This window comes from Pempheris klunzingeri, chromosome 19 (genome assembly GCF_042242105.1).
Source record: "Pempheris klunzingeri isolate RE-2024b chromosome 19, fPemKlu1.hap1, whole genome shotgun sequence".
Classification (NCBI taxonomy): domain Eukaryota; kingdom Metazoa; phylum Chordata; class Actinopteri; order Acropomatiformes; family Pempheridae; genus Pempheris; species Pempheris klunzingeri.
Window position 1 is genome coordinate 21,105,731 of NC_092030.1, and position 14,111 is coordinate 21,119,841.

Below are 14,111 nucleotides of genomic sequence, written 5' to 3' on the forward strand. Positions count from 1 at the left end.
GCATATTTAAGATTTCGTGGGACAGAAGTAGAAAAGAGCACGAAAAGTGAAGCACAAACTCCTCACATTTGTACGGCTGCTGAAAGCTCCTGTGTTTGAGTAAATGTAGAAACTGATTATTGAGTAAGTGAGAAGAGGATGAGCCTCTTCCTCGTCACGGCTCATTGGTGGTTCTGCCTAGAAACAAAAGAATAAATACATGAAAATAAAAAGATAAAGCAAGTTAATGTGTAGATGACAAAATAATCTCACCTCAGGATCCATTCACTTGTTGTTCTGGAGCTTTTAATCATACTGCATGATCTTCTTCAGCAGATGGAGCTTTTTTTTTTGATGTTTTTTTGCAGTTTTGTTGTCAAAATCTCACTTTTCTACTAATAATTAGACCTTTTTAAAGTAACATTACAACCTAATTTGTGCCACAAAATAAAACACAGACTAAGATAATTTAGAAAATAACATTTTAATCAAATGCATTCATCATTACATCATTAGATCAGTTTAACTGTGGCCAGCAATCACACACTGTAAAGCCGTTAAACATACAGATATACATACATTTCTAATGGAGAAGTACTTAATCATATGCTGTTTGTACTGTGACACGGGCTGTATTTGAAACCGCTAGTGTTGTGTACTGATTTGGCCAAGAACATCTGCAGTATGCCCAAAAATACTCAGATATTATTCTGGTTTCCTTCCAGTTTAATCTTGTGTAGAGGAACAATTCACTATTGTGGCTCAGCTACAGTCTGGAACAAACATATCTACTGGAAAACTGGCGACGCCTGGCCAAGCACACTGCAGAATAAACTGATTTAACACTTTCATACTGCGTTTAACTATTAAAAGCAGTGTGTAGTAAATACCGCATACCTATTATTATGTAATAGGCGGTTCCAAATACAGCCGCTCTGTATATTGTTGTTGTGCTGAATAGTCTCTGCTCAACAGAAGCTGTCTGCTCCACTTGTCTTCTGGAGATTCCCTCAAAGTCACAAACATCTCAAAGTGACGACTTACTGAGGCCTGAACTCTGAACAACCTATGTTTTTTATTATGTAGTTTTAAAGCTGCCGTGTTGCAGCAAACTGAAGTGGTTAGTAAGGTCTTGCTATAACGTAGATGTAGAGGACTGAACTTAGTGATCAATCGATAGTGTATTCAAAAGGATAGTCCTGCGTGGGCCCTGAGTCAAAGATGACACTATCGAATGGGTTCTCAGTCGACCAGCTGTCTACTGGAAACCAGGAGTCGTACCAGGACGTCGTTCTCTCTATTTCAGATGTCGTTGTGGGGGCTGTCGTCGTCGTCGTGGTCGTCGTAGTGGTCGTGGTCGTCGTCGTACGAGTGGTGGTGCTAAGGCCGGCTCGCAATCTCTGCAGACGCAGCCGACGCAAACGCATGAGCCGGAGCCGCCTGAGTCTCTCTGCGTTCTGAGAGCTGGCGTGACTTTCTGTCCCGGCGACGGTGCTGGGGACTCCTACCGTGCTGGCCGGTGTCGCTTTCACTACGGTTTTGGTGACCAGTCGAATGGGCCTCCTGCCGCCGTTGAGCGCCATGATTTGTTTGATGCGGTCCCAGTTGGACTTGGCTAAGGTGAAGCTGCACGGGGTGGCTCCAGAATCGTAGCCCACCATGCACAGTCTGGTCTGAGGGGTGTAGCCGTCGGCTTTGGCGGTCACCTTGTACTCTCCAGGATTCAACAAGCGCCAGTAATCACCTCCTACGGCTGAAATGAGTTCAGAACATTTGGAAGGGTCGCTGGTTAACATCTGAGACTGTAATCTAAAATATATTTGTAGTTCTACCCAACATACCAGTTCTGACATCATGCCGTATTCCCTCCACAGATATGGTGGCGTTAGGCAGCGGGTTTCCCTCCACATCTCTCACTACACCTTTTATCCCTCGATTTACCTGCACAGGAAACGGTATGAAAAACACCATATCGGCCAATTTCAGCTTTAGACTCAAAGTCTTCACAGGTCTTGTTTCCAAGATCTGCTCCTGGGTTTTGGATCCTAAGGTTTTATATTCTCCTATGATCTTCCAAGTCGGGTCTTATTCTATTTCCGCTTGTCACAAGTCTGTTTGGAGTTGTATGCAAGATCCGAGTGGATCCGAGAAGACCCTTGATTCTGATAGAAACACACAACTGTGTATGTTGGTGAGTTTTTAACAGTAGAAACGCATTTATAGGAGGAATTTTAGTTACCAGGTTTAAGTAACATCTTGCTTTCTGTGTTCATTATCAGGCCCAATCAGATCTCAGAATTAATTGGATCTAATGTCATTTTAGATGCATGAAGACCTAGTTCAGACAAGACTTAAAGCCTCTATGATTAGCTTTTTATGAGAATATAGTATCTTTCAAATTATTCTGATGGTGGAAGTTTCTTTCAGCCTGTTGGTCTTTGTTTGGATCAGATCCACTGGGGCAGGGCAGGCAGCAGCTATCACTGCGGTGTGGTACTTCCACCAGATGCTGCCAGAGTCATAAACATTCAAATCCTACACATGGTGGCTGTCAGTGATGCTCCACCCAGAAGTGTTCACACTGACAGGCTGCATTTGTGAGGATATAATTCATGTACCAGTGGAGACGTTGAATTATGATCCAGGAAAGCTGGTTTACAGCCAGGCTGAGAGCATCACTCTGATCCCTGAAATGTGATGTGAAAGCGTATAGTGTATGTAACATCAGTACCTTTCACACATGCACTGCAACCCTGAACTCATCTGGACGATATCTGGAGGAGCTGTGTGTGAAAACGCAAATGTCCAAATCAGGTGGACGGATTTTACCCTGCCAGCTCCTGAGTTCAGAGTCAGTGAAATGTCTAATAGAGCCGGTCGCTGTCTGGGAAATTCACACCAACTGAGGGGGCGTGTTGATGTTTTTATCATGAGAGTGGCACGAGACTTGGAGAATACAAGGGTGAAGAAAAAAGGGTAATTCCACCCAGATATCAACGGAAATGTCTGCCAACTGGACAGATGATGAGATTCAGGAACTTTGCCATCTTTGATGTGCTTTAAACAAAACTTTTTGAGTCATGTTTTGCCTCCTGAGTGCTCTACAGAGGTGCCAAACTCAGTATTTCCAGTACACGACGATGCTTTTGACTCCTGTTGTGTGCTACATTTCATGTCTGATTCTGGCTGAAAATGGGTTGCTAGTCCCTCAAAAGCTAATTAATTCTTCAGCCTTCAAAGCTGCCACCACTGGAATCCACTACAACCAATATTATTCTATGCTGATGATGCTGCTTTCTATATGACGAACAGAAATGGCCACATGTCTGCAGGAGGTGAATTAATGCTCAAAGGATGTTCAAACTCATATTGATCAGTCCAGTTCTCACTTGTTCAATGAAGGACAACAGGGCCTCGCGGTTGTTCTCCCACTCCAGAGGCAGTTCACTTTCATGGGGAAACTTGTCACAGCCCAAGAAGATGGACAGCTCAAAGCAGTTTGTGTGCAGGTAGCTGAAGTCGTTCATACCTGTGAGGGAGGATAAAAGACACCTTCAGAGGACAGAAGGATCAAACAGGTTAATCCATCTATGGTTTATATCACGGGGATACGTTGGAAAATGATCTTTTATGAATATTTACTTTATTTTTCCTCGTTTTATTCCCTTCTCACAGTTTTTAACACTTACTGCCCACCACTGGCTTCCAGCTGGCTCTGTTGGTGATGCCCTGAGCCCCGGTGACATCATCTCCATGGCAGGAGCCTCGATACGTCTCCGTCATGGTCAGGTGACTGTGGGCGTAAGACATTGCCAACCATCGAAACATGGCATCGTCGGCCGTCTCCCTCAGACCTCCCTCGTTCTGCCGCTGAATGCGAGCCCACGTCTCCTCGTTCATCTCGGAGTTACTTCTCCAACGCCGGCTATCGATTAACTTCAACGACATCATGTTGTTGTCAGATTATTATATGGGTGTGCACTCGGTGATCTGTGTGTTTATTTGGTTCATCTTTATAAAATGGTCTTACAGAGTTTGGTGGACGCTGCATGTCAAAAGGATAGGTGACCAGTTTTTCTCCACCTTGCAAGTTGGCTCCGAGCACAAATGGGCTGCGCTCCATCCAAGAAATGATAGCTTTTGTCTCTGTAGCGAGCTGTGAGAGCAAGAAGTAGAGAAAACATTTGAATGTCAATACACTGTGTAGGGTTGGAGTGGTAAATGGGTCCTCGGTGGTGTAATACAAACTCACAGAGCCGTTGAGGGAGTTTTCTGGGAGGGGGATGTGATGATTGGGCACTATCCGAGGGACCCAGCCTCTGTCCTCAGCTCCCCACAAGATGCTGTTGAGGTCTGGGAAATTCTGGAAGATGTCGTAACCTTCTTCAGTCCAGTGGCCCAGCGCCCAGTTCCCCATCTCTGAGCCCTGGAGGACAACGAGGAGGAGGAGGAGGATGGTGATTAGGTAAGTGAGAGGAATCACAAAAACACACCGTTGATGCCTGCTTATGACAAACTCCTGCGGTTGAGCTGCTGATCGCTTTGCTTTTTTTGACTGCAGTCCTTCCTCTGAATGCCAAATTTCTTTTTTATCTGAAGCATCAGAAACTTTTCTTGGATTCTCGTGGTTGCTTTATCCTACTGCGTCGCTACGGTTGTTCGAAGCTGGCAGTAATGGGCTTAATGTGCATTGTGTGAACTCATTTGACTAAATTGACATTTACCCCTTTTTTATGCACATATTATTAAAAAAAACTTGAGAAAATGGTCTGACTTGCATTAACACATTAGCTGTTGTGGAAAAGTCTCGCCAGCATCTCCTCTGTATTTAAATATACTGTGTGATACTGGGGTTGGTTGAAAACTCTTTATTTGTTTCACAAGTGCTAACAACAAGAAAATGTCTTAGATTTAGTGCCAACTAACATTAAATGAGTTCTCTGGTGGTTTAGTTTGGCTCTGAGGGCAAGCCAAATCTCCTCAAGAGCCAAAGAAGACATTACACAACTGTTTTACAAGATGAGTACAAATCCCCATGACTAGCAGGCTGAACCTTATGTGTGAAATTGGTGGACTGCTCCTTTAATAATGATAATAATAATAATAATAATAATAATGGCATGAGTGATGACCCCTAGCCTTACTTTTTCAAGAGGCTGTAGTTACAGTGAAATGTACATTTCAGGCCGTCATACCATCTCGAAGGCCAGCTCGTAGGCGTCGGGGTTGAGTGAGGGCACCAGGTGTATCCTCACTCCGTCCACCAGGCGGCGCACTCTGGGGTTTTCGTCGTTGTACTCCTTGCACAGAAACTGCATCAGCAGGAGCAGCAGTTCGCGACCCAGCGCCTCGTTTCCATGGAGACCGGCTGTGTACCTAAATTCAGGTTCGCCTAGTGACGGTGGAGCAAAAGGAGCAGTACGTAGATTTATTAACACCGAGACGTGTGATGATGGGGACAGTTAGATGTGCTCAGAACACGTTTTTCCTTTTTCCTAGGATGGTGAAGTCAAGTCACGCCTCTTCTCTGCCTCTGATTGGCTGATATTTTTACCCCCCCTAAGCATTTCACTACCCATGCCTAAACCTAACCAATCAAGGAAAACAAAACAGTGACAGAATTTCTTCTGAGGAAAACATTTGCTGGAGATAAACGACACCCACATTTGTAAATCATGCGTCAATACAGAGAAAGATAGGAAGTTCCACTAAAACAAGAGGTACGATGAAGTAAAAATAGTGAAAATCATGTTTTTTAGCCAAGTTCTTCTTGCTGTGCAGACTCTGGCACCAAATTTGTGTTTTGGCTGGAACCTGTTTCTGCCAAGTCAGTTTTATTTTGACGGCCCCAGATTGCACAACATACGGCACCCTCCATCCTTAGACCTTAGATTCATGGTGATTTTACAGTCAATGTTTCTGCAGCTAAAGTCTTGTGGCTCATTATTTTGCTTACTCTGTAACATTTCTGTCTTTTTTTTCCTACATTTTTTTAAGGTAGTTTGTCCTTCCAGCACAGAGCGGACAGGGAGAGAGAGGAGAGAGGAGAGAGGGAGTTAAGGGATGACGATGTGCTCTGATGCTGCCAAGGATATGAAAATGTAAGTTTTGCAAGATTTATTTGAACAAAAAGGACGTGAAAGCAAAAGAGCTTTTGATAAAAATCTGGCAAACAAGTCGTTCACATCCAAAATATGCAGAAGTGGCAAAAAATTAAAGTAAAATTTGACAACAGTTTATTTAGACTTTGCTTTTTTTCTCTCTAGTTTCCCCAGTAATGCTAACGGTTGGCAAATGTTTGATAGATTAAATCTGTTTATTAGAGTTTGACCTCTGCAGCTCGTAGACACATTGCTCCTCACATTGTTTTATTTTGACTAGAAGTGACATTATCTTATATTTTAGTTCGGTTTTCCAACATTTAGACACGTTTTTGTTGTTGACTCTGCAGAAATGTGTTTAACAAATTAGACGGATCAACATTAAACACACTCTGGTACCTGTCTCATGTTCTCCGGGGTTGTCAGAGATTTCCATGGCGTACATCTTCAGGCCCTGAGAGCTTTTACCAATGTTGTAGATCCTGGTGATGTTGGGACACTCTTCGTTTATGACCTTCATCATCTGGAAGAGCGAGACAGGAAGAAATTTGTGATGTCGTTTAATAACGCTTCATCTTGTGATAGTCAGACTTCAGACAGACCTGTCTCATCTCCTTGTAGTTGTGGTGTCTGAAGTCCAGGTCGTCTGACGGGTTGACTTCATTCTCGCTGCGGTAGCTACCTGAAAGAAGCAACGCGCTGATGATGGTAGACTAGATGTTAATGCTGTGGTGGAAACACTTTGACGCTGCTCTCTGATGCAGTAATACAAAACACTTGTTAACACTGAGGTTATGAAGTTCATGTTGTGAACAAGACTCTCATCACCACTGTTGGGTGAAATAATCTGACTCCAAGTTCCTTAAAGGGATAAAAAACACCTCTGTGACCCATGTAAGGCTTTAAAAGGCTGTTTTTGCTGATGTTGGAGACGTGAGAGCAGAAGTGGTGTTTGTCTGTGATACTGACTGGGTAGCTGACAGGCCAGGATCTCTGCTCTGAGACACAAGCTGCCGTTCCAGCTCTGAGGCAGGATGCGGATGTAGCGCGCCACCACGGGCGTAGAAAACTGACTCATCACCGGCGTGTCCTTATCCACGTTCCCGTAGAACAACTGCAGCAGGAGGAGCACACGGGACAGAAAAGTAAAGCTGTAATCCTTCTGTGTTAAACACTTCAGTCCAGTAGATCACCTCAACGGCTGCAACGTGATCCTTTCTGTTACTGTTAGTGTTATTCTAAGTGTGTGACAGCATCATGGAAAGGATCCCTGCAGAGAGAGACCTGGAAGATCCTTTTGGTTTAACCACAAACAGCTGTTATATCGCTGTGTTTGATGTTTGAAAGGTTTAGTTCAGATCGCAGGACACCCCATGGAAAGTCCAGAGGTCTGTGAGGTAAAATTACTGTTTTTGTCAATGGAGTCTGGTGGGTTTGAAGAGAGCGATATAAAACGGCTGTTTGTGGTTAAACAGAAAGGATCTTGCAGGTCTTTCTCTGTAGAGGATGCACTTTAAGTACAGTTATCCTTCTCACCCACTCAGCGTAGCCGTCATGCAGTGTCGTCCAGTCACGGCTGTCGTTACTGAAGGCCACAAAGTAGGAGGACACGAAATCCTCACTGGGAAGGAAATGACATGAATGAGTGCACGTTTGTAGCGACCTGTATGGTGTCACACAGTCTTCTCATAATATGTCAGAATGATGCTGCACTCATCAAATGGAGCATTTTAGCCTCCTTCAGCTCGTTGCTGCTTCTTTTCCTCACACTAGCCTGAAGCGTTATGTGCTTATGGTTTAGTTTTTGGGGCAGAAACATTACATTTGATGGAGTGAGGTTTGAGCAGGACCCACTGTAGCTCTGAGTTCCTTCCCTGAGTGATGACCCCAGTGAACTCCACCTCTCTGCGGGCATCAACCTCGAACCAGTGGTTCCTCTCCTCCGGCTCTGCACACCACGAGCCGCCGTACAGATCCTCCTCGTTGCCGGAGCCCTGCAGGCGTCCAAACAATAACTTTCAGCTCGGCCCTCCTGTTCTCCCGGTGGCCGCTGGGCTCAGATGAGTTGCGTGAGCGTGTACCTGCATGTTGAGTCGTCCCCTCTGAGCCGTGAAGCCGTGGTGAGACTGAGAGGAAGCCAGCAGCTGGTCGTCTTCCACCCGGTGGGACTCCAAGCCCAGAGGAGGACACTCTGGGAGGAACAACAGCAAACACACAAACAGGATCTGTCCGACAAATGTTCCAGAAAGACTCTTAGTTCAAAACACTCGCTGGCTTCAGCAGCAGTGCAGCTGCTGAGGAGAAGCATTTTTCTTTTTAACGAGGACACATGTAGTTTAAAAAAGACTCAATGGATTAACTAACGAACAGTGGTGGTGTTTTACTCACTGCAAGTAAAAGTACTGTGGAAATACGCCGACAAACAGGAAGTATTCAGATCCTTCACTGCAGTAGAAGTACTATTACCAAACTACAAGTGAAATGTAGTTGAGGTATTAAAAGTAGTACTTGTACTTGAAAAGCAGGATTTTACTGTTGGAGCTCAAGATGGTGAGAAACAATGAGCCCAAAGTGACTCCTCCACTTTATTAGAAATAAATAATAATAATAAAAGAAAATGTTTTTACAGGAAAACGATGTCAAAATAGTTTCTAATTAATTTCCTGTCGTTTGATTATTCGAGCTGTTATCTTCATTTGTACAGCTGTATTTTAAAAAAGTGTAGTTAAGTAAAAAGTACAATATTTCCCTGTTGTGAAGTAGAAGTTGTGTACAAGTACCTCAAACTTGTACTTACTGCTTGAGTAAAGGTGCTTAATCACTTTCCACCACTGCAGACGAATGTAATGAAGTAATGAGAACACAGAAGCTGCAGCTCTCCCTGTGTTTAATCTAAGTGAGAAACAAGTGAACAAAAGGTAGTTCTCCTCTTACTCTTTGGCTCGGCGGGCGCTGAAATCTGCCTCAGCCTCTCCTCTTCCTCCTCCTCCCACTGCTTCCTCAGCCGCTCGGCTTCACGGCGTAACGAGAAAACAACGTGTGTCAGAAAACATGTGCGTCCACAGCGCACCTTCGTCCTGCTCTTTATCTAAAACATGGGTCACTTTAGTCTGTTTGTGTTCAAATCTTCAAGGTTGATTTCTCTGAAAGAACCAAATGTTGTGCAAGACTTTAAATTAACTGTAGTTTTTATCAAACAGGAGGAGAAGGTGAATTTGTTTGGGACTATTTTCAACGGCGGATGAATCCACATTTAGTGCTGCAGTGAATATTTGTGAATCGAGCTTCTTGAACCCTCACAGCAGTCACTAGCTGGATGCAGTCATTGTTAGAGTGGTTGTGTTTTCATGGGGAAAGATACTGAACATCATACAGACCTTTTTCTGCCTTCTCTTTTCGAGCTCTCTCCTCCTCTTCCTCCTGTTTCTTCGCAGCCACTGTGAAGAGAATCAGACACAGAAAACGGCTCATCTCGTCGCCTCGGTGACGGCAGTGCAGCACATGTGATTTATACGAAGCTCTGTCAGTTACTGGTAGGGAGTCATCCAAATGATGGACGTACAGTCAGCGTAGTCGTATTCTTCGTACCAGGGCCCGACGAAGGGGACGGTGGTGGTTTCCTCTGGAACAGAAGCGAACAGATGATCTCAGCTTAGACTTTGATTCATTCAAACAAAAAGGGAACTTAAATAAACTCTTCTTTGGTCAACTCTTTGGTGTCTTTAGTCCATCGATCCACTATCAGTGCTGGGCAGCCAATCACAGGGCAGGAAATCTGCAAGCTACTGTTTTATTTGCTGCTTTAATTTGTTCCCAGTGAGATACGACGGTGGGACTTTCTGTTGAACCCGATGTCACGTCATTATTAAGTGAACAGGGAACAGTTGATCTTTAGTTAGTCTTTAGTTGATCAGATGGATGTGTTGACAGGATTTGTTGCTCTGACTGGTTGCAGCTGAGGCATTTCGGTCTGCGCCGCCTCCTTGGAGACTGAAATGGAGACTAATTGGTATTTGAACATTGATCTGGTGATGCAGGGCTGCAAGTACATTGTTAGTGGAACACAACCACATACATGTCTCCTGTTTGAAGCTGGCAGGTTGTGACCACCAGTGAATTAAGTCGTGCGCTGAGAGTTATCGTAAACCTCATAACACCAATCCTGCAGATGTTTGGGAGAAAGATCATGCTTTGGGTTCAGATGAAGTTAGTTAAGTTCTGGTCTAAGTCGATGGTGGTTTTTAACACGGGACACAAACAAAGCGTCCCATGTTCGACCTCCTCTGAACTCTTTGACGTCCTCCTTTGCCCCCGTCAGTGATTACGGCCACTAGAGGTCGCCTGCATGAACATTAGCGTTACACCCCTTGAAATAAACCCACCACTGTTGCTGTCTTCAATATGAGGACAAGCTGAACATGTTTTTGAGCAAAACTCTTTAAACGAACCCAAAAAAGTGCATTTTTACAATTCTATCTAACTTTTATGTCCCAACTTGTCATTTACAAAACATAAAGACTCAAACGAAGGGGTACCTGGTATGTACATGATGACCTCAGTAGTGGTGGCTTCTTTCTTACGTCCACCAGGCACCACATCTGTGAAGAACACAGTCATCTTAAAGCAAAGTCTACACACACCAACTACCCAGCAGCACTTTACTCAGCCCGTCGTCACTAGAGGGGAAGTCCACCTGCAGGAAAAACTGAAGAACATCTAAAGAAGTCTCCTCCTGACGCAGTAATGTGGCTTTATTTTCCTGTTGAAAACACTTCAATGATAAATGTATTCCAGGGAGAACAGCTGTATCCGGCTGTGATTGTGCTTCTCTACATAAAATCTCCCATTTTCACAGCCCTCATAACCGCTGGAGCCCCGAGCGCCGTCATAAAAGGCTTCGTAAAAAATGTTTGGCTCTGAATGAGAACATGTTGATGAAACCTACGTCTGGCGTCCCAGTGGTCGGCTCACTGACAGTTTTTGTTGGAGGTGTAAAAAGAGGCAGAAAAGCAGCAGCACGGTGATTTTCAGTCATAACTAACTTTAAAACTGTCTGGAAATCATTAATATTGATTCAGTATCGTAACATTTAGCACATAGTTCAGACTATTTTACATTTTAGCAGTGCAGAAATACTCAACTTACAGTCCTGCATTCTTCAAAATACAAAATTATCAGTATCAAAATATACTAAAAGTACCAAAAGTAAAAGTACTCATCATGCAGACTGGTCCATTTTATATTATTGGATGATAATTATAGATCATTAAATGTGTTCATCACTTTAATGACTTTATTTGCTGCTGAGTAACTTGTGACTTTCACCCCTGAAGAGCAATAAAGTTTCTATCTGAGCCAATAATGACAGATAATAATGTATTTTTTTGATTATTCCTAATGTTTTAATGTTTAATGCTACCACTACCACTGTATGTTAGCCAGCTGCACCACAGCAGTGAATCAGGAGTTCTTGTTTGTGCGATGAGACGTTAAAGTGAGTCTGAGTCTCTGCTCTTTTCTGACTAAAACTTAATTTAATAATTCCTCACCCAGGTCGGGCTCCACAGGCTCTTCCCCTTCAGGCCCCTTCGGGGTCACAGGTCGCAGCACTGCACAGATGAAGTTAAAGAGTTAGAAGGCAGGACTGCCCCCGTCCCATCACACCAAAGACACCAGCCAAAAGGCCTAAATCTGAAACACATGAAGTATATCAGTACATTCATGGTAAGACTTATCATGTACATACGTGTGTCCCAGCCCAGTTCGATCAGCAGCCTCTCCTCCTCCTCCTCCAGAGAAGGACGCCCGGCGCCTGGCTGTGCTGTGGTCGTCGTCTTCGGCTTCTTGGTGGCTTTGGGCGCCTTCGGCTTCTTGGTGGGCTTCGGCGGTTTGGGTTTTTTGGTGGGTTTTGGTGGTTTTGGCTTTTTGGTGGGCTTCGGGGCCTTCTGCTTCTTCGCCTTGGCTTCCTTCTCTGCTGCTTTCTTTGCCCGGGCTGCAGAGAGGGATTAAAAGAGGGAAACAGTTATTTGACGCCAGCACTGTGTGTGTGTGTGTGTGTGTGTGTGTGTGTGTGTGTGTGTGTGTGTGTGTGTGTGTGTGTGTGTGTGTGTGTGTGTGTGTGTGTTTCACAGCCACATGAAGCAGCTTCTTTTATTATAAGGTTAAATTAGCTTTTATTGCCAAATGATTTTTTCTTTACAGTCTCTTTGTTAGCACTCGTGTATTTACAGCGTCATGATGTAAAACAAGTTCACGCTGAAGCTCAGACGGTGCTCTAACTGTGATGCTCAGCAGGGTCTGGCTCTGACGGAGAGTTCAGCCGGCTCATTGGTTTGTTTTGGTCTGAAAGGGAACAAGAGAGCCTCACTCAGTGAGTGCAGACCAATGCCAAGGCTTAATAATCTCCCCCAGAAAGCTGGTCTTCGTTATATAAGAGCAGAGTGTCTGCTGAGGAAAGGTCACCAGGTATGTCTGTTGGAAAGGTTTCTCCTCCTGGGAGCATGACTTTAATGGCTTGTTCACATACAAAGTCATGAGGCAGGAGGTGAGTTTCTACAGTGGAAGCACCAAACCTTATTCGGCCCTAGGTGTGAACTATTTAGGACCAAATTCAACCATTTTAAGACGGCAAAGTAAATGATATTTATTCAGGACTGAATGTTTTCCAGTGTGCTCAGTAATTATCCTCCAAATCCAGCCTGTAGTTTCCGACATCCTGAGATAAATAATGTTATGGTGGCCATCTTCGAACCTCCAGACCCAAATGTTTTGATCTTCAGTCAGCTCAGTGCAGCTTTTCCACCTCCTCAAGTGTCTGATTAGAAACCGCTTAAAGGCGTAAAAGTATAACTACATGGAATATTACAGAGAGCAGGTCTTCAAAGGGCTTCGGGGTTCAGTCCACCGACGTTATGCAACATCATCAGCCTCCGACGCAGACACAGAGGGCGTCTTGTTTTCTTCTGCTAGACATGTTTCCTGATGTTCCACCGGTCCTTAAACACAACAGCGCCTCACAGCCAGCCCATTACTCACCCTGGCTGCACGCAGGAGCCGCTTCTCATTACTGCCAGTCACCTTTATTTTGGCGTTTTCTGCGACTGTGCTGGAAATAAGATCCCACAACATGAGAGTGGAGTGAAGGGAGGCTCCTGATGTGCTCCAGCCTCGGTGTTGGGATCAGGCCACAAAGCTGGTTCCTGTTTTGCTTTCTCAGACACAGTCATAGTTTTCATGGCACATTGTTTTTTGCCAAAGGACATGCATCATGGTGACATACAGAACAATCACAGCTGGATTACCAACCAGGCACAGCAGGCCACAGAGCTTTGCTAGTGATTTACTGTGAATAACTGCTTGTTTGTTCGGAAACCACAAACTCAGGCTGCAGTTAACCTTGTGTGAAAGTCTAATTTAAGACTTTGAGTATTTAGTTTGTACTGTGCTCATGTGGTGCACGCTCCAGATTCAACACTCAAAGGGTTTTATTTGAGTGGCAGACATTGGGGGTTGTGCTAAAAAGGGCTAGTGTCAGCATTTATAGTATAGCACTAGTTGTTTACCGTGGTCCCCAGGAGGTGGGCCAGGCTCTGAAACCAGTTAGTGGCCAAATAATGTAAATACAACAATGACGTCTGTCACATGATGCACAAAGACCTCACAGCTCCTTTAAAATGACTGGTTTCACTATCAGAGTTTGATCCACTCAGTTTGACGACAGTAAGAACGTTAAGAGCTGCATGAACAGATCATTCAGCTCTACTGGTTTTATAGAGCATGATTCCCTTCCCCATCTCAGTGCAGCGCCTTGTTTGGGAGTAGTTTTGCATGTATTTGATTATAAATGAAAGTATAGGACGTATTAAGGTTCCTGAAACATTATACTCTGGACCAAAGTGGTGGACAGACAGAAAAGTGTAGATACATGTAATCTGTGCATTTCTTCCAGTCAAAATGTAAAATTGGCCTCGATTTGAATCAAAATTCCTAAATAAATGTATGTTTCATTAAAAACACAGAAACACTGGAGAC

The 14,111-nt window shown here is 44.2% G+C and overlaps 1 protein-coding gene across 1 annotated transcript; it reads right to left on the minus strand.

Annotated features, from left to right (window-relative positions):
- Nucleotides 1-479: 479 nt before the first annotated feature.
- On the minus strand, nt 480-10,673 carry aebp1a (AE binding protein 1a). The gene is made up of 17 exons (XM_070849980.1): nt 10,616-10,673; nt 9,643-9,702; nt 9,458-9,517; nt 9,015-9,092; nt 8,162-8,271; nt 7,935-8,074; nt 7,617-7,701; nt 7,050-7,194; nt 6,683-6,762; nt 6,480-6,603; nt 5,175-5,371; nt 4,232-4,405; nt 4,010-4,135; nt 3,669-3,915; nt 3,369-3,508; nt 1,821-1,920; nt 480-1,732 (listed from the first exon to the last, which is right to left on the minus strand). The coding sequence occupies exons 1-17, from the start codon at nt 10,626-10,628 to the stop codon at nt 1,149-1,151; spliced, it is 2,463 nt and encodes an 820-aa protein (XP_070706081.1). The 5' UTR covers nt 10,629-10,673; the 3' UTR covers nt 480-1,148.
- Between the last annotated feature and the right edge of the window lie 3,438 nt (nt 10,674-14,111).

What these genes read in the sequence shown, in the direction of transcription:
- aebp1a (XM_070849980.1), bottom strand. An exon ending in GGAAGGAACTCAGAGCTACA is followed by an intron (nt 7,702 to 7,934) that starts GTGGGTCCTGCT and finishes TTTCCTTCCCAG; the next exon opens with TGAGGATTTCGTGTCCTCCT. An exon ending in TGCAGCGTCCACCAAACTCT is followed by an intron (nt 3,916 to 4,009) that starts GTAAGACCATTT and finishes ATGTCGTTGAAG; the next exon opens with TTAATCGATAGCCGGCGTTG.